This window comes from Felis catus, chromosome D2 (genome assembly GCF_018350175.1).
Source record: "Felis catus isolate Fca126 chromosome D2, F.catus_Fca126_mat1.0, whole genome shotgun sequence".
Classification (NCBI taxonomy): domain Eukaryota; kingdom Metazoa; phylum Chordata; class Mammalia; order Carnivora; family Felidae; genus Felis; species Felis catus.
In genome coordinates, this window is record NC_058378.1 from 77,846,884 (window position 1) to 77,867,036 (window position 20,153).

The 20,153-nt window shown below is 47.1% G+C and overlaps 1 protein-coding gene across 2 annotated transcripts; it reads right to left on the reverse strand.

Moving 5' to 3' along the window:
- Nucleotides 1-2,276: 2,276 nt before the first annotated feature.
- NSMCE4A (NSE4 homolog A, SMC5-SMC6 complex component) lies at nucleotides 2,277-16,923 on the reverse strand. Of its 2 annotated transcripts, XM_023241029.2 has the most exons (11): nucleotides 16,529-16,914; nucleotides 15,747-15,824; nucleotides 12,912-13,042; nucleotides 10,669-10,820; nucleotides 8,665-8,764; nucleotides 7,902-7,992; nucleotides 6,932-7,026; nucleotides 4,766-4,814; nucleotides 3,730-3,824; nucleotides 3,544-3,629; nucleotides 2,277-2,445 (listed from the first exon to the last, which is right to left on the reverse strand). In XM_023241029.2, exons 1-10 carry the CDS (start codon nucleotides 16,818-16,820, stop codon nucleotides 3,555-3,557), a joined length of 1,158 nt encoding a protein of 385 aa, XP_023096797.1. In that variant the 5' UTR covers nucleotides 16,821-16,914; the 3' UTR covers nucleotides 2,277-2,445; nucleotides 3,544-3,554. The 2 variants fall into 2 exon arrangements, with proteins under 2 accessions (XP_023096797.1, XP_023096798.1); XM_023241030.2 differs by lacking the exons at nucleotides 2,277-2,445; nucleotides 3,544-3,629 and having other exon boundaries at nucleotides 3,774-4,666; nucleotides 16,529-16,923.
- Nucleotides 16,924-20,153: the final 3,230 nt, after the last annotated feature.

Consider the following 20,153-nt stretch of genomic DNA (forward strand, 5'->3'; position numbering starts at 1 on the left):
TTGTTGTATTTCTTTTTCAGGTGAGCATACGTTCAGAATCAGTGCGATAAAATCCCATACCCCTGAATCTTGTTTCTAAGTGTATCAAACTTTGGGGGCGGGGAGGGTAGATAGACCAAGCATTTCAGCTGTCTGCAGAACTGTCCCCCAAAATTTGTGACTTAAAACCCCCACCATCTTATAATAGCTCGTAATTCTGTGTCAGGAATTCAGGCAGAGCCCACCAGTGCGATCTGCCCTACACGTCCCCATTAGAGCAGCTTGGGGATATTCAGGTGACAGCTGGACTAGTCCGGAGGGTACAGGCGACACGCCCTTGAGGATGGCTGGAAGGCTGGGCTCGGCTGGTCCCGGTCCAGGCCTCCCTTGTTCATGTAGTTTCTGGCCACCGGGTAGCTGGCCTTATTACAGGTGACTCGACTCTGGTAACTCGTCAGACACCACAAGGCTTCTTTTGATGTAGCCTCCGAGGTCCCAGAACGTCACTTCTGCCGTCTGCTGTTGCTCCAACAAATCACCAAGACCAGCCCAGATTCAAGGGGGGAGGAAACAGACTTTTCCTCTCAAATTTGCCACCATCTTTTAATCTACCACTCCAAGGCTCTGAAAACTACATCACCCACAGAGGAAGGCAACTCTAGACATGTGTGCTTGAAAGATTGTAATATTAAGACCACGTATGTGATTCCATTTATGTGAAATGCCCAGAATAGGCAAATTTTGACAGAAAATACGCTATCAGTTGGTTGGGGCTCAGGGGTGAGGAGGTGGGCGAGGAAGGGTGATGGCCACCGGGTATGGGGTTGGGGGCGAGAATGTTCTACATCAGACCGTGGTGATGGTTACAGAGCCCTGTGAAGAGACTGATGAGTTGTTTGCCAGGAATGGGTGAATGACAAAGAGTATGAAGTAAACCTCTGCAAAGCCGTTCAATGAAACGGAAGAGAGAGCTAGAGTCTGGAGCGGGAGGTGAGCCGGGGTGTAGGCGAGGAGCCAGATCATGTGAGGCCTCGGACGGTTCTGAAAGCTCAGGTTGTTCAAGGGTCAGAGGCGGTGGGGAGTCACTGAGGCTGACGAGCGGTTCTGAAGATGTGGAGGAGATGTGAAGGGCAGAAGGAAGCAGGGACAGCAGATGGGAGGCTTCTGTGGCAGAAACCTGGGCAGGATGGAGAATCAGGACACCAGATGGGGAGTCGTGACCGATCAAGGTAGAGGGGAAGGAGAAGAGAAATCCTGGGTTTCTTTTGAGGAAATAAAGGAGTAGAGGGACCAGCACAGGGATTACAGGGAAGACAGACTTGGGAGCTGTTTTATACGTATGTTTAAAACAGCCCCTATGCTGGCAATAAGCCATTGCACATACATCTGTAGCTTTTCGGAGTTGAGTCAAAGTCGGAAGAATGTTTAGGATTAATTCATGAGAGTAAGGTGGGGGGAGGGGAAGCAGGGAAAGCAACAGAATTTTAAGTGCCAAATGCACAGCATTTAACCCGGGGATCTATTTGGGTAGGAATCACCAGTTTGGTCTAAAATAGCCCCTAGAGGATGCCGAGAAAGGGGGTGCCACTCCACGCGGATCCAGGACGGCCAGGAGGGGAGAGTAGAAGAGATTCTTGTTCAAAGAGGAGACAGGACAGTAACTGAGGGTTCTGGTAGTGGTTTTAAGGTGAGAGATAAACAGGCATGGTTGAAGGGAAAGTGCTCGGTATGGAGAGTGGCTGACAAGCCCGAGGACCAGGAAGGGCTGGGACCCAGAGCCTGCCAGAGAAGCGACACTCGGACACTTGACTCGGACACCAGATGGGAGGAGGGAGAGAGGGAGGATGTAGCAAGCTGTGGAATGGGAAAGGGAACCAACAAGGGGCTAAAAAACATCAAGGACAGGCCTGAAGGCCCAGCCAAGATCAGAAGCTTGCGAGTCGCGCCCATCTGGTTGTCCTCTGTGTGCACACAGGGGACCGCTGATGGGAGCTGTGGGGATGGTCGTTCAGCCTGGCCTGGCAGAGGACTGAATAGTTTCTCGTGTGTAAATCACAGGCTGAATCATAGAAAATGGCTGATATTTGACCATGTTTTACCTACACAAACAATTTCATACAGTTCAATCCAATATTGGTTGACTTGACCAGCTAACTTTACATTTAGCTAAAGAGATACAAAAAGAACCATAATGATCTGTAGGCCATTGACATCCTAACTAAAAAGCTTTCAGTGGAACAGGACTAGAGAAAGGCCAAACTCTGGCATAATCAGAAAATAAAGAGTAACTACAAATATTTGTGAATATGGCAGTGAATTTCCTTTAATCAAAGACAACCAGGACCAATTCATTAACTATCAAAAGCTACATTTTACTAAAAACAATCTGTCTTTAAAAATGTTTAATCATACAATATATACAATACATGCTGCTTTCCTGTTTGGATTTCACTATCCAGTTGAGTCCTAAGAAAGAGGAAAAAAATAGCTGGTTAACAGTTTGTAAATGATAACATGAATCCAAAGTTTACTAGATATACATAAATAGACTCCGACAGCCAGTGCTTTCTCAGTGAGGAGGGCCCCGGTCCACCCACATTATATATCTTACATCTGCTCTCTTTCCCTCAGTTATCTTGGAACCAAAGCAGATTAAGTATTCAAAGTTCATTTTAACTCTCAAAATTACAGAAAATTTGAGTTAGAAAAATAAAACCTTAACAATGTTCTAATTCAAAATCTACCCCCCCCCCATTTTACAGATTGGATTTATAGACAAAATGAAGCTGAGTGAGATGAAGTCATCTCAGTGATTTTAATGTTTATTTATTTTTGAGAGAGAGACAAAGTGTGAGCAGAGGAGGAACAGAGAGAGAAGAAGACACAGAATCCAATCCGAAGCCGGCTTCAGGCTCTGAGCTGTCAGCACAGAGCCCGACTCGGGGGCTTGAACTCACGAATTGTGAGATCATGACCTGAGCCGAAGTCGGACGTTTAACCGACTGAGCCATCCAGGCGCCCCCTCCGTGATTTTAAAGTCAGGGGCAGAGCCAACAGAATCCAGGTCTCCTGACTCCCACCCACAGCAAATGCCCGATCGTCACTAAGATTTCCTTCTAGCATGTTCTCCTTCATAAAAATTGAAGTGTTTCACAGCATAACTCACATTTAAGAAACGCCCATTTACTGACATCATTCCAAGGTAAATCTGTCCTAATCCTCCCTTTCTACTTCGTAGCTATAAAATAACCAAATCAAATCGGACACTGAACATGACTGATGGGAGGGTTCAGTATTCGATTTATGTAGTTTATCAACTTTGGGGGGGGGGGGTAGGTAGGAGGAGCCAAGCCAGGAACACACTCCTGCTCCGCCCCTTCAGAACCCCGAAGTAATCCAAAGAAGGGGACTTGCAGCCACTAGGTGGCGCGCTGCCTTTCCCACCAGCACGCACAGTTCTAGGACTGGGGCACTAGAGGGAGGCAAATCCCAATTTCACCAGAATGCGAAAAAGGAAGGTGGTTTGGAATGCTAAGTAACGTTTCATAACATAGGAAATGTTACCTTTGCTGGCGTCAGGCGCTTAGCCTCTGCTGGCTCTGGCCTGAAGCAATCACAGGTTCTGAGATCTCAAAGGTCTTCACGATCTCCTGGTGGAGCACAGAGAACATTTTGGGCACTGGGCTTACGGCAAATGCCGTTTGGGAGACAGAACTACCCCGGGGAAAGGGGCAAGGGGCAAGGCTTTACCTCCCAGTCTCGGTAACTCAAAGCTATGATTCCTTGATTCCTAATTTGGGTGTTTTGGTCAATTCCCTCACTTTCTTCATTAATATTAACGGGCTCTGTTGGAAAGACAAGTTTTCAAAGGTTATCGAATCACAGGAGGTAGGCTGAACGTAAACTGTTGAACAGGAATGAAGCCTGTATCGAAAAGACACTTATAATATTACATACTTATTAGGATCCCACACATCACTGACTTGTTATAGTGTTGTAGCAAGTAATCCATTTGCTTCCATTTTTAAAAAGCCCCACAAGATGGAGTGACACGTTGCAATCATTTAAAAACCTCTGCAGATCTAAGTACTAACCACAGAGCTGAGCCCTACTGAGTCCAAGAGAAATTAAGAGCTTTTAAAGTAACAATAAAGGCAATGGATGTACTTGATTCTCTGCAGGAGACCTTAGGAAACAAAGGACTCATGGAGACCGGTGAAATTATTTGAGAAAGATTCTCCCAAGGAGAGGAGGGAGGGGCTTCAGGGAAAAATAGAAGGAAGGAAAGTACAATAGTAACTGCAATTACAAACATTCTAGATAAAAACTGGAGGGACTTTCTTGTCAATCTTTTTTTAAAGATTTTTTTTTTCAACGTTTATTTATTTTTGGGACAGAGAGAGACAGAGCATGAACGGGGGAGGGGCAGAGAGACAGGGAGACACAGAATCGGAAACAGGCTCCAGGCTCTGAGCCATCAGCCCAGAGCCTGACGCGGGGCTCGAACTCACGGACCGCGAGATCGTGACCTGGCTGAAGTCGGACGCTTAACCGACTGCGCCACCCAGGCGCCCCTCTTGTCAATCTTTAAGGCAGTAAGTGTTGAGTCAATGATACAGATGAACCCTCTGGCTTTAAATGATGGCGATATTTTCAGTAAAGATACAGCAACGTAAAAGTTCGATACCTAAAACGCGAACTCATTTACATTTAGAAAGCTGCATTTCATGAAGTCTAACAACACATACGTTTTCTCAAAAACTAATCTTAACATAGTATCCTTTACCTATTATTGGCAGTCGGTCTTGGTCAAGCTTTATTCTTGCAAAACCATCCTAAAACACAAACATGATTTTAGATTTGGATTCAAAAACTGATTTAAAAAATTAGATCCAAAACCTGTAACCACTGGATGAAAAGCATTATTCCTTAATTAGAAAGCTCCATATCCCAGACACTCAAAATGTACCATAACAATAATGAGATTACGTAGACAGGAAGATACATGGGGCTTCCCTCGGGTTTCTGATCAGCCTCTATCCTGAGGATCTGCTAAATAAAACCGAAACTGGCTTATCTCTTTAACTGATTCATGCGTATTTTTGAACACTCCATATTTTATCAGGTGTTAGCTCATCATCTACCGTTGACAAAATATGCCTTTGTTATCATTTCTGGGAAGATACTCTGGTCAATACAAGATTTTTGTTTAAGGTTAAAATCAAATTCATCTTACATATGCAGCAGTGCAACCTGTTACAAGACTAAAGATAGGTCTAAAGTATACTTCTTTTCTTATATTTCAGTATATTTTTGAGTCGGGTTTTTTTTGAACTTTCTATTTTGAAATAATTTCAAACTGAAAGAGCTACAAGGCTACTATAAAGAACCTTTATAGTATATGTATTTTTTAAGTTTATTTATTTTGAGAGAGAGAGAGCGAGCGTGTGCCCACATACGTGACGGGAATGGCAGAAAGAGAGAATCCCAAGCAGGTTCCACAGTTAGCGCAGAGCCTGATGTGGGGCTCACATCCACAAACCGTGAGATTATGACCTGAACGGAGATCAAGAGTGGATGCTTAACCAACTGAGCCACCCAGGCACCCCTCCCTTCCTATATTCTTTACCGAGCTTCACGAAGTTTTTCACCAAGTTTTTTTCACCAAACTTCACTGTTAAAGTTTTGCCACATCATTTCACTCTCTCTACATATTCATTTGTAATTGTTTTTTAAGTTTATTTATGTTGGAAAAGAGACAGCAAGTGGGAGAGGGCCAGAGAGAGAGAGAGAGAGAGCGAGTGAGAGAGAGAATCCCAAGCAGGCTACACACTGTAAACACAGAGCCTGACGCAGAACCCACGAACCTTGAGATCATAACCTGAGCTGAAGTTGGGACACTTAACTGACCCACCCAGACACCACTGTACTAGTAATTTTAAAAAAAAATTTTTTTTAATGTTTATTTACTTTTGAGAGAGAGAGAGAGAGAGAGAGAGAGACCGTGCACATGAGTGGGGGAGTGGCAGAAAGAGAGGGAGACACAGAATCCGAAGCAGGCTCCAGGCTCTGAGCTGTGAGCACAGAGCCCAATGAGGGGCTTGAACCCACAAACCATGAGATCATGACCTGAGCTGAAGTCAGACGCTTAACCAACTGAGCTACCCAGGCACCCCAAATTTTTTTAAGTTTATTTCTTTATTTTTGAGACAGAGACAGTGCAATTGGGAGAGGGGCAGAGAGAAAGAGAGAGAGAGAGAGAGAGAGAGAGAGAGAGAATTCCAAGCAGGCTCTGTGCTGCCAACACAGAGGCCGATATAGGGCCTGAACTCACAAAACCAGGAGGTCATGACTTGAGCCAAAACTAAGAGTCCTATGCTTAACAGGCTGGGCCACCCATGCACCCCTCCCGTATTAGAAATTTTTATGAGATAATAAATGATAGCCTGCTCCCTTTCCTTAGTACTTTCAGTATATGGTTCTTGAGGAGAACAAGACATTTTCTTACCTAACATGGCAACTATCAGATGTGGGCAATTTAAATTTGGGAAATTGAACATTTATACCACACTGTTCTCTAATTTATAGTTCCATACTCAAACTCTGCGAATCCTTTTTATAAATAATTTCCAAAATGTAAAAGCAAGCTCACAACTTCTTTTTTTAAGGTTACTTATTATGTTGAGTAATCTCTACACCCAACGTGGGGCTCTAACTCATGACCCTGAGATCAAGAGTCATATGCTCCATCGACGGAGCCGGCCAGGCGCCCTTCGCGCACAAATTTTCAGCTAGTTTCTTCTGCCTGTGTGCCAATGTTTTGCTACAACGCAAATACATACATACATACTGGTTAGTACAAACACCTCTGCCGGCTCCCACCCATAGCTTTTACTATGTACCCTCTTAAAAGCTATAAAAGATAAAAAAGAGAAATAATCTTAAGTCTTACCCTTATAATGAAGGAAACATGAAAGATGTTTTCCACTGTTCGGGGAAAAGAATGTGGATCAACCACAAAGTCAAAGAAGGACATAGGAGTATCAGCTGTAGACGAAAAAGAAAAAAAAAAATTCTTCAAAACGGGAAAGATGCATTTTGCTAATCAGTAAGACCAATATTCTCTTGTGTGCACAGAGGAAGGAAATGGGCCCTCAACCTGCTGTTGGGAGTATTAAAGGATACGGCCCTTCTGGAGGCCAGTTTGGCCTATTATAAAATACGTATGCCCACTGATCTGGCAACCCTCCTCCTACAGAAATGTCGGCAGGTGCGTGCAAAGCTGTGTGCCAGGATTCTCTGCTACAGCGGCTTTCACGAGAGTAAGATGCTACAAAGAACTGCCACTCGTCCACTCACGGGGGACTTGTTCAATGTGTTTATGACACAGCCCTACAACGGGAATCACTGGAGAGAAGGGAGATCTACCCGTATCGATGTAGAAGAATGTCGACGTGGAAAACTCAGGTTGCGGAAGAACGTGTATATTATGATTAGCTTTGAAAAAAGCAAAACCAGCAACGATGCCCAACTTACTTATGTGCACAGTTACATAACTGACATAAAGCTAAGACGATCTGAGCACGCAAGGCACGCCATACAAGGGGCTGCCTCTAGGGAGCGAGAAGTGGAACAGGTACTTGACTCTACCGCTCTCACTTCTAGGGCACCTTTTGTTTTGTAACAGAAAAAATACCCCATCTTTTAAAAACAAAAATGAAAAGTTACTTTGCCAACAACCTCACATGGGATATCTAAAGGAGAGAAGCTGTGTTACATATATAGGCCGAAAAGCAATCAAAATGATTCAAACATTGTACAGAACCAAAAATGCGTTTCAAAAAACTAACTTCTCATCCAAAGGGACATGTGTCTAACTGATAAATACAAATTGCTCTACTTGAACTTGGTATCATACTTACGATCCTCTCGGAAATAGGTCTGCAATAATCCCAAAATTCTTTCCACTTCCTTTTCTGTTGCTTCTTGATGAGATTCTTCCATTTCACTTAACTGAAAACACAAAGTCGTTACCAGACTGTTTGCGTTTTCTGCCCTCTTCCGTGCCCATATTCGTCTAAATGTCTTTTATTAGGGATCACTACCAGTTTTGACCCCCATCTTCAAATTTACAGTTAAAAAAAAAAAAAAAAAACTTTGTTTCAGTTAACATTTTTCTATTAATCTTTTAACAGAGGAGTTAACATGACCAAATCAACCATGTTCAGGTTGAACATAAAATAGCACAACACAAAAAGTGGTTCAGAACCGTGGTTCTCAAGTGGGAGTGATTTTTGCCTCTTGGGGACATTTGCCAATACCTGGAGATGTTTTTGGTTGTCACAACTGGGGATGGGGGAGGAGGCGGCTACTGGCATCTAGTGGAAAGAGGCCAAGGATTGCTATGGGGCCTCCTGCATCGCACAGGACAGCCAATAATTATGGACAATGTTCCTGCCCCCAGGGCTGACTGTGCTGAGGCTGACAGCCCCTGATCCACTACAGAAAGGAATTAAAACTAAGACAAGGGTTCACCCGGTAAAACGTTTAAAAGCTTAAATTATTTAAGTGATTATTTAAGTAACCAAACCTGACTCCAGACCCTAAAGCTTGGAAAAGATGGCCAAATTGCATGTATATTATATTAACAGCTACTTTAACCGTAGGCATTTTCAGAAGACAAACCTGGTCAGGCATGGTCTTCTTCTCTTCTGTCGTGGGACCTTTTCTCGGACGGTCGCTTCGTGGCTTTGGCACAGGGAACTCTCCTTGTATTGAACCCAACCTAATGAAAAATATGCTTTCATGTCTTTTTTTGTTTGTTTTCTAAACCAATTAGACTAACTGGAAGCAGCTCCCACGGAATGGTCAGATTCAGACCAGGCTTCAGTGCTGTATGAGCTGACATCAGATCGAAACTCTGGTCAGGTCTGTGACATCCTTTCTGCTCCCTCTGTGTTTCTCAAAGAACTCCTAGGAGCTTCTCTCAATTACAGATATCTCCTCAAACACCTTCATATTTTGCTTTCAACAGCAGACCGGTCAACATGCCTGTGGTCTTCCCAGCTAGCCTACTGTGTTCTTGGCAAAGCCAACTTCAGATCAGGGAAGAAGAACATGTGGGGAAGAGGGAAAAACAGCTCCTCTGGGGGTTAAAAGCCTCTGGACTAGGGTGCCAGTGCCAAGGCTCACAGCCTCAGACTACGGAACATACCTGTCTCGGGAGAACAGGTCAAACAGAAGCCATGGGATTCTTTTCCCCTCTGGACTCCCCATACCCCCTAAAAAAGGCCCAAATGCAGACTTAAGCTACAGTAATAGATGTACCACGCAGCGATCACGGCCCCAAAAACATAGACCCGTGTGGTCCCTCCTCCTGAGGAGATCAAAGGGTGCAGTGTAGATGGACAGATCCAAATCCACACACACGTGTCCATTTCATCGCAATGGGGTGGATCCCACAGCATCATACTAGAATAATACTGTGGTGCTGGGAGCGCATGTGGGCAGAGGTCTACCCAGACGTGGGAGTGATCTGGTTGCGATCTCTGATCTTGCCTTCTATCTGTCCGGAGAAGTTACTGGAGGCTTCCAAGTTAGGGTCTGGGACATCAGCAAACATTCCCAGGTGAAAAAGATGGGGGAAGACATTGTAGGCCAAAGACACAGCAAGTGCAAGGGCACACAGCTGTAAGCACTTCACTGTGGGTGCAACTTCGGCAGGATGAGGAGACAAAGTTTAAGGCACAGCCCCCAAGGCTCCCTTTAGATCTTGGGATTTAGGACAGAGCCAAGAACTCAACAGCAAAAAACAGAGATTTGGACTTTATCCTGTAACGAAGAAGTGTGACCTTTATGCTGTAATGGAGGCAGTGCTAACTGCCTGTGCTAACTGAAGGCTTTTTAAAAACCTAGGCCTCGCCCCACACCTGTGCATCTCCAGAGCCTTCTAACTGAGGCGCTACCACTCTCGGGAGGTTTGCGAGGGTAAATCAGAACAGACGAACCGCCCAGGAGCTATATAGCACTTAAGAAGAAACGACAGCAGAAAGAATCTACGGGGGGACACAGCCAGAGCATTTGAAGATGGTCTTAGAGAAGAACCAGTGAGCACCACTCTTAGTTTCTCCAAAAGGACTGAACTAGGAAATGAAGACAGAAGCTAATGTGAGTATAAAAAAAAAAAAAAAAAAAACCTTTTCAAAACTAGACCTGTATCCAAAAAATCAACCGGGCACTTATGTGACCGTGACTCAAGCAGGCTTCAAGTATAGGTCAGTTGATCGTCCGACAGGAAACTACGGTAAGTGGCACTTTACATACATTGGTAGGATCTGAAGATACTCTCCATAAGAGGTATCGTCCTCCTACATGGTAAGGATTCAAGGTGACAAAACAAAGCCAGACGGTTTGCCCCAGACCGGAAGTCTCACATACTAGGAAACAAAGGAGCCGGCAGGGCACCTAGGAAGAGGTCCTGGCCCACAGCCTTTCCTGCTTCAATTAAGCAGGATGAGGATCCACCCACATCGAGATTTTATGGGCTTTTCAATCAAAGTTTACAAAGTCTCCAAACAATGGCATCATGACTGTCACCTCCACAGTACCAAATAATGTTTGTTCCTACAACGAAAAAACAACTTAAGGTTTACAAATGACTGGTCTGTCAGATTGTTAAAATAATCTTACAGAAAGTGGAATGTATGGGTTTTATTAAAGGTGTTTTCTGCTGTTTTGCCTGATATTTTCCAGGAGTCATAGACTATGAATTCAAAATCAGAACTATCTTCATCACGGATGAGTTCTTCAGCTTCTAGCGGATTTACACCCATATGTGTCAGCTACAAAAATGAAGGGAAACAAAAAACCCCAGTTAAGCCACAAGCAATCATTCACCACATCAAATAATCTGCATCAGTAAACTTTAAGAGGCCAGAGGCAAAGCCTGTTTTCAAGGCCCTAACACGCTGGCTAAATTTCTTTCGATACAGATAATTTCATACATAAATTCCAACTTTCAAAGGCAGAAACACGAGAATGAATGAACTTATTAGTCCATCAAAGTATTAGGAAAGCAGTTCCGGCATACAAATCTGAAATCACATCCCAAATCAAAGCCTCCAACACAGAACAGGCCAGGTTTAGCTGGCTTTCGGATTTTCATTTTAGCCAACCTCCTAGAGACCACTACTCAGCTTGCGCCTCAGTATATCCAGAGAGCAGTGGCCTAGCGTCAGAGAATCATTCATCCTAAAACTGCCTTCCTGCGAAGAGTTGCCAGAAGTTTAGTAATTCTCTCATCCCCAACCATCTTACAGAAAATGAAAGTGCTTTGATTACATTATAGAATTATAAAATGCCTCCAAGTTATCAAATTAAAACAGTAATATCAAATATGAACAATCAAAAAGCTCTCAAGGAGCTGACCCCTATTAAAGGCAATCAAGTTGTCAAGAAAAAGGCTGCAAGAACCAAATCAGGGACATAAGGTCGGCATCCGTCACCCCCGCCCCCTGCCACCTTGTCTCCCCCCCCACACGTGGGAGGACGGGTCCGTTTCTGTCTGGCCCAGTCTACCAGTCTTTTTTTTTATAGAACCTATATTTGATGTACTCAGAAGGATCTTCCCCACCCAGCCATCACAGAGCTATTAATTTAGGGTTTTACTCTGAATGCCTTAAAGACTTCCGGAATTTATTTTGATTTGTTCAAGTACACAGCTCACTTGGATAAATACCAGTAATTTTAAAAAAGACAACCCAGTATATATGGTCATTTTATTTGTTCAGCTGTATGTTAGTGTGCATTTTCCAAATGCATTATGCCTCACAATAAAAAAGTTAAAAAAGAAGATTTTACAGTTTTCAATGTAAGTTAAATTTCAGTTTTAAACCATTTAAGGTTTTAAAAACAACAGAAAACTCATCTGCCCCCTGCCTTTACAAAAGAATGAATGTATCTGGTCCGATCTCACAGTACTAAATCATCTTAATAGCCATTTGACAAACATTCAGTCAGAAATTCAAAAGTCTAGCAGAAATGCTAGGACAGAGCTTCGCTCAGAGTAGAACCAAAAAAAAAGAAAAAAAAAAATCAACAACAGGGTAAAATGCACGGTCAGCTTCATTGTGCCTTTTTTGGTAAATCCACCAAGGAAAAATTTTTTAATTTTGGGTAACAACCATCCAAAAGAAAGGTAAATAAAACAACCACAAAAAGACCCACAAAATAGCAAAACCCTAAGCATATTCATGTGGTTCCCATTTATTCTCAAAGACAGAGGAGAGGGGCACCTGGGTGGCTCAGTCGGTTAAGCGTCTGACTTCGGCTCAGGTCACGATCTCATGGCTCGTGGGTTCGAGCCCCGCATCGGGCTCTGTGCTGACAGCTCAGAGCCTGGAGCCTGCTTCGGATTCTGTGTCTCCTCCTCTCTCTGTCCCTCCCCTGCTCTTGCTCTGTCCCTGTCTCTCAATAATACATAAATGTTAAAAAAAAAAAAAAAGAGGAGAACTTGCCCCCCAGGCCTAACTCATCTCCAGCTGAGCTCTGCCACCTGCTGCGTGGGTTTTGTCCAGCCAGGACAAAGGGTCCCCAGTCACTGAGAATGAGCTAGAATACTTATGAACTGACGGTTCAGGGGGAAAATGGCCATTTGTAAATAAACGTAGCACCCAGAATCTTTACTTCGAATGCTAAGAGATTTCTAAACCTCTAGGCTGCCGCCCTGTATTCCTCGACATGGCTCTCCTGTCATCGTTTAACTTGGTGAGATGAGATCTCTTTGGGGGAATCTGAGACTTGTGCCCCGCCACCCCCCCAAGAAAAGGAAAAAGGAAGCGAAAGCCATTGGCATACAGATCTAATCAAAGCAGATAATTAATCTGTGACCTGGGACACATTTTTTGTTTAAGTTTCCGCAGCTTTGAACTTACTAGAGTTTCAACGTAGCGCAACATATCGAACGAGTTCAGATCAGAACGCAGCTGCTTTGCCTTCTCTTTGCCCAAATCTGAAGCCAAAACAAGAAACTGGGCATCCAGGACTGCTTCTCTTGCCCGGGACACTGTTCAAAAAGAGAAGGAAAATACACATGATTTACAAGGATTTTCCCGAAATTTCCACCTACTTACTTGCCATTTCCCACTGGACCAAACAAAAAAAAAAAAAAAGGAAACATACCCATCTCCCTCTAAAACCTGGCCCTCATGCCCAACCCACCAAAATCTGGAGTCAAAGCTGACCAGTCCTCCGGGCTCTGTGCAGACAGTTCAGAGCCTGGAGCCTGCTTCAGATTCTGTGTCTTCCTCTCTCTCTCTCTCTGCCCCTCTCCCGCTCATGCTCTGTCTCTGTCTCTCTCTCTCAAAAATAAATAAACATTAAAAAAAAAAGCTGACCAGCCCTCCTAAAAGCCCCTCTCACTCCGGGTTCCTTCTCCTCCTGTGAACTGAACTACCATCTCTTTATAGCTTGGGTTCAACAAAGCCTGTCTCCTCTCTTAACACCCAGCTTCTCCCCCCCCCCCAACCCCCAACGCCAGCAGCCCCACCTCAGCGTCCCTCCTCGACGCGAGCGGAGGTAAGCCAGAAGGAAGGCCTGCTCCGTGTAAGGCCTGGTGGCTTGTTGAGCGGCCACCACAAACCGTCAGGGGACATCAACAGAAATAATGGCACCGTCTGGGCAGTCAGCCTAAGACTCACGCCCCGGGTGCCAGCCAGGGCCACCACGTGGACAGAGGCCACGCAGCAGGGCGGCGACCCTGAGGATGGAGGGCCCGAAGGCGTTTGACAGAGGATCCGGGATTTAAGACCAGCTATACCGAGAAAAAGATTTAAACAGGAGTCAAGAAGGGAACAGGACGACGAAGTGCGCAGAGGCGAGGGACCGGCCCTTTGGAGGAGACGGCGGGGCTGGCGGGACTGGGAGGGTGAAGAGGGCCCTGGGAACACCCGGAAAGGCAAACCGGAAAGGGAGCCAAGAAGAGGCGAAGGCGGCAAAGTTCAAGTACAGGAACACCTGTGCCTGGCGTGCTCCCGGAGGCCTTGTGGGTGTCGCGCTTACTGAACACACACCTCCAGCGGCTGAACTTGGCTGACTCCCGTTTTTGCTTTTATACATCATTCTTCTCCCTTTTTATTTCGGGGGTGCTGCTGCGGGAGCGACCATGTGTGAGAGAGGGAAGCAGAGGCCAGGCTGGAGGCTGGCTCCTGGGTCGCTCCGGGTGCCTTGCCTGCTGGCCTCACAGCACAGTCGGTGAGAAAAGCGCAGACTTCTCGGTTACAGCTGACTCTGAGGCTCCCACCGAGGGAAAACCATGAGTGCCAAGGATCTAGAATTCTGTGTTTGCTGAGCGAGTGAGTAATTTTGCCTTAAAGAGGTGACCCAGTCAGCACAAGGGCATCAGCCAAGGAGGGAGTGATGTGTGGCCCAAGAACTAATAAGATGCACAGTAAAGTAGCAAAGGGGTGAATGAGTCACAGACAGCGCTAACAAGGGGTGAGGAGGGACTTAACCAGGTGAAAGGGAAACGCTCAGTTCTGGAAGGTTTTAACGAGATTTAGCAAATGTGGGGCACCAAGATGGGGAACGGTGCAGAGGCTGTGACCAGGGCTAGAAAGACACTCATTTGAGAACATGCAGACGTGGCAATGTTAAAAGTGAGCAACAGTTAAGCCATTAGTCGGACTGGGAAATTACTAGAAAGAAAGGGTCTGGTCCTCAAAGAACATGAAGAATTGTCTGGGCAGCACAAGTTGTTGACTCTTCCTTACCACCGAATTTGTCTGCATTCTGCCATTCTGCTGCCACAGAACTGTTAGGAGGACGGTGGGGAAAGTGGTCTGGGGACTTGCTCTAGGGTTCGGGGCCCCAGTGCCTACATCAGGGGGTGCCCGACCTGCCTTCTGTCTTTGAACAGACTACTGCTGCCATAAACCCTTTTAATTCAAACCAAGATTTTTTTTTTCATTTTCAGAGAGAGAGAGAGAGAGAGAGAGAGAGCGAGCGTGCACATGCACGCCCATCGGGGAGGGGCAGAGAGAATCCCAAGCAGGCTCCAGGCTGCCAGTGAGGAGTCCTACATGGGGCTCGAACTCACCGAACTGTGAGACCATGACCTGAGCCAAAATCAAGGGTCGGATGCTTAACCGACTGAGCTACCCAGGTACCCCAAACCATGATTGTTTTTTAAATTCCCCTCTCCCCATGGAGGGTGCTCAGTGCTCTGACATATCTCTTTCTCTCTCTCTCACCGCCCCCCTACTAGAGACCAACAGCTCCACTAGTGGACATGGCCACTACGCCCCTGCCCCCACCATAGGCGGACCAATAGCAAGGAGCTGGGAGGAGGGCAGGACTAGAAATAGGATGTCACAGCCCAGCTCAGTTCTCCTTTAATTCATCCATTCAACAAACGCACCCTGGGGATACAGCAGTCAATACCACAGAAAGATAAAGATAATTCATGCAAGTATAATACAAGTTCTCAACCTTGAACGAGCAACAGAACCACCCGGGGGGCTTGCTAAAACAGGCTGCTGGCTGTGCCCCCAGAATTTCACATAAAGCCTTCAATACACCTTAGGGAATGGTAAGCACAACACAAGCAGTATAACCACTCCAACGAGAAAGCTTCCAAAACTAGTAAAGGAAACACTACTATATTATGTGGGAATTGTTTGATGTCAATAATATGGCTCTTATATAAAATTAATAAAAAATTATCCTAAAACTTACAATAAAAAGCTCCCATATATAAAATAATGAATTACCTCCATTAAACAGAGTGTTGGCCTCTTCAAGGACCTCAGTTAGTTTGTCGCTGGCATTCAGTATATCCTCTCGGTTTTCTACATAAAGAAATACAAGGTTTGGCAAATGTGCTCATCATTCACCAAGTCCTTAATAAAGTGGTCACCTGGGGTGCTGAGGAGTCCTGCCCCTGCTCCCTGGGGTGATTATTTCACACATCTCTATCTTTTTAACCAAAGCGTCTCCGAAAGAGAAAGGTGACTGTACCTTTAAGGAGCATGAACTTTAAAAGGGGCCTTGCTGCCTTTAACCTTCACCCAAAGGGCTCCACTGCTTCTGCAGCCTCCGAGGAGCGCTCCTAACAGTGGTTCCCAAACTCTGCAAGCCACAGGGGCCCCTGGAGGGCCACCCGACAGATGGACGCGCCACCCCGAGTTTCAGAGTGGGTAGGTCCGGGGTGCGGTCCTGGTGCGGGCCATTTCTGACAGCTCCCTGGTGGCGCCGCCCGCGCTGGGCGGGCGACCCCTCGCGGGACCCACCGACTGCCAGATACGACACCCGGGGCCCGAGCCCCGCCGCCACTCCTTCCCGGCCGTCTGGGTTCGGGCGGCGCCGTCCGGCCCCCTCGGGGCCCGCGCGCCCCCGCCAAGGTCGCGCGGCTCGCTCCACGCGACGGCGCGGGGCCACCCGGAGAGCCAATCGAGGCGCGGCCGGGCGGCGCGGGGTCGGCGCGGGCTCCGTTGACCAGCCGGGCCGCGCGGGCCTGCGTCCCGCACCTGCCCCCGCCCGCGCCCCGCCTTACGTTGGACCGAGTTGATGAGCGCCCGGTACTGATGGCGGATCTGGCGGCACAGGCCGTGGTCGGTCTCCGCCTCCAAGCTCGCGGGGTCCACCATCTCGTCCCCGGAATCCGACGGCTCTGCCTCCTCCAGGCTCGGGCGCTCCGGGGCCTCCCTGCGCTCGGGCGCGGCGCCGCGGCGGGACACGGGCGACAGCGGGGACCGCGAGCGGGAGCGGGAGCGGGTGCGATCCCGGTGCGGGTCGCGGCCCCGGCCCCGGCCCTCGGACCGGCGGCCGCTGCTGTCCCCGGACATCGCGCCAATTCGCCGTGCAACTTCGGGACGGCGGAAGTTCGCGCCAGAAACTGAAACCCCTGCTCGGCGCGAGCGCCCGCTCCCCGCGGAACGCGGCTCCCGGGCCGGCGCCAGCGCACAGCGACGCCTCTGGCGGGAGGCCGGCGGCGGGCGCGGTGCTGGGCGCTCCCGAGGCGCCGCGGGGCCCCGGCCCCGGCCCTCCGCTCGCTGGCCGTTTGCCGCACCCGGGGCCCGCTTACTCCTCGCCGCGCGGGGGTCACGGCCTTGGCCCGCCGGGCCCCCCACCCGGCCCGCATCTTCCCGGGTCTCTTTGGTTCCCCAGGACACCGCCACGGCCTGGCGACGTCAGGGCGCGCAGGGCACGTGTGTCATGGAGGCTGCCGCGGAGGACGCCGGGCTCGGAGGCAGAGATGTGGCTCTGTGACCTGAGTTTCTCCGAGCCATCACGGGGCGGATCCACTGAGGTTCACGTGCAGCCGGCAGTCCCACTCCTGGTGAAGCCAGAAGGACAACAAAAATGAACAACAAAAAATTGACTTTCTCCTAGTAAACTGTTAACCGTCCCTTCTAAATAGCTACAGCATGGCAGCTTATGTTCACAATTGGTTCTCAAGCTAAAACATTCTGAAGTATCTTCAAAAAGGGTCCAAGACAGATGGAATTATATTCAGAAAAACCTATGACTTTCGTGCTACGTATTTGGGGTTGTATTGCAAATGTTGTTTCTCAAAAGTTCTCTTTGATGCTGAGAATGCATTCGATTTTCTCAAGGAAACAATAATATAAGTTGCGTTTCTACGTAGGGCTACAAAAATACTTCTGTGCGTCTTGTACAGTCAGCTGGAGGTAAACGCTGTTTGCAGCTGCCCCACAGGCGGTACAGCACCGCAGCCCTGCTTACCTGGGTTTAGAAAAGGTAAAAGCTGGTGCCTGCTTCGTTGGATGCATTATAATTGGCCTAAATGAGTCGTGGCAATCTTATCCTCCTTCCTCAATGACTGGACTAGGGACGGGCATGTAATCCAGTTCTGGTCAGTGATATGGGAGGGGGCGTCCCATCTGCATGAAACACAAAGCCTCCAAAAAGAGGCTTTATCCCCACCCTCACTCCTTCTTTAAGATGCTGATGTGATAAACTGGTACCCGACGCGACAGCAGCCATCTATGACGAAGTGACAAGCATGAGGAAAAGACCAGGATGCTAAGGGACGGAGGAGAAGGACGGACGTAGCTGAGTTGCTGAGTAACTGCCCGTCTCCAGACTGCTTGTTAAGTGAGCTGTAAATATCCTGTGCTAATTGTTTTGCGGTTCTCACTTGCAGCTCAGCGCGTTGGGACCGAAACAAGTAGTTAGCATTCTTCTAGGTGGAAATTCATTCCGAGCTCCGGATACAAATACCTGGAGCATTTCATTCGGTGCCATGAGGTTTTGGTGTGTTCTAATGAGCCAGACACCCTACAAACACAGTAGATCACGAGGATGGCCCAGAGACTTGTCTTTGCCTTCCATGGTCTCACGAGGAGACAGACATGAAACTGATCCTAAAATTCATATGGAAATACAAGGGATCCAGAAGCCAAAACGATCTTGAAAAAGAAGAACAGAGTTGGCAGGACTTGCATTCCTCCATTCCAAGACTTCCTACAGAGCTGTAGCAATTAAGACTGTGTGGTGTTGGCGTAAGGATAGACAGATTGATCGATGGGATAAAATCAAAACTCCGGAAATAAACCTTTTCATCCACGGTCAATTGATTTTTTACAAAGGTGCCAAGACAATTCAAGGGGGAAAGAACAGTCCTTGCTACAAATTGTGCTAGGACAATAGGATATCAACATGCAAAAGAATGAAGTTGGACCTCTCCCTCGTGCTGTATATAAAAATTAACTCAAAATGGATCTGATCTAAATAAATGTAAGAGCTAACAGGATAAAAATCTTAGAAGAAAACACAGGTACAAATCTCTGTGGCCTTGGATTAGGTGATGGTGTCTTAGATATACCCCAAAAGCACGAGCAACCAAAGGAAAAAAAAAAAAAGATAAATTGGAGACCAGGTTAATGGTCATTTGTTAAAGCAGTAAGAAGAAACTAATACCGGTACCTAGGATGAGCACCTGTGATAAAAATTATCATAATTTTTTAAAGTTTATTTATTTATTTTGAGAGAGATCACAAGCAGGAGAGGGGCAGAGAGAGGAGGAGAGATAGAGAATCCTAAGCAGGCTCCACGCCGTCAGCATAAAGCCTGACGTGGGGCTCGAACTCACGAACTGTGAGATCATGACGTGAGCCAAAATCAAGAGTCAGACGCTTAACTGACCGAGCCCCAAGAAAGGTGGAGGTTAATTTGAGGTAAGGGTGGGGACAAATGGAGAATAACCCACATGATGGGTAAAAGGTTTATCAGGGTTTCTTCAGCTAGGTATAATAGAAACTCCAGTACAGGAGCTTCGCCAAAATTGTTACAATGTTCCTTGTGACACTGGAAAACTAGAAGTAGGCAGTCCAGAATTCGTGTGTTGGCTTAATTGCCTCAACCCAAATGGGCACATGTCACTGCTGCTCACATCTGGTCACATGGCCTCGACCCAACTGCAGGGAGGCTGGGAGACGTGTCTTCTCTTTCTCTGTTTCCCCATCCCTTCTTCTTTACTGTCAAAGCCCACTTTCCAATATAGAAGCCAAAAACAAAACAAACAAAAACCCCCAGATACTCACCTTTCCTCCCATCCTTGGACCTAGGGCGTGGAATATGGTCATTCTTGACCAATGGGACTAAGGAGAAGTCTATGGAAGGTCTACTCAGAAATGTTTTCTCCACAATAAAAGTAGACACTGAGAGGAAATGTTCCTCTTTAGTCAAACGTCGTTCTGTCCATGTGTGCTGCTCAAAGTGAGGCAGCGATCTTGGGGCCACGTGGGGACAGATTAACAAATGAACATTAGGAGTCAGAAAGAGATGATGGAGCAGAGACCAGTGAGCGGGGGAAGAGGTGACTGAGTGTACTCCCTCCTCCTTTCCTGGGAGTTGAGCCTCTGGATCACCCTCCCGATTAACACGACATGACAATGAAGAACTGGCAAGGAGGAACCCAGAGGGGGACATCTGGCAAGCAGGCCTTCATGAACACCGGGCAGAGAGGAGAGAGGCAGGAGAGTTTCGGGTGGGGCAGAGGTGGAGGGACTGAGTCCCTCGGTGCATAGGGTGTCCATCAGGCTGTGGCTGGGTACCAGCTCTCCCGCAAATCAAATGGGAAAACGTGTACGCTCTCGGGTGGGAAACAAAGTTTCTAATAGTTCCGGCACTGAGGAAGACAGCCAGCCACTGGG

Coding starts and splice junctions, on each gene's coding strand:
- NSMCE4A (XM_023241029.2), bottom strand. CDS start 16,820: ATGTCCGGGGACAGCAGCGGCCGCCGGTCCGAGGGCCGGGGCCGGGGC. Junction 4,815..6,931: donor ATGTTTCCTTCATTATAAGG/GTAAGACTTAAG, acceptor TTTGTGTTTTAG/GATGGTTTTGCAAGAATAAA. Junction 3,630..3,729: donor TGAGTTACCGAGACTGGGAG/GTAAAGCCTTGC, acceptor GTGCTCCACCAG/GAGATCGTGAAGACCTTTGA.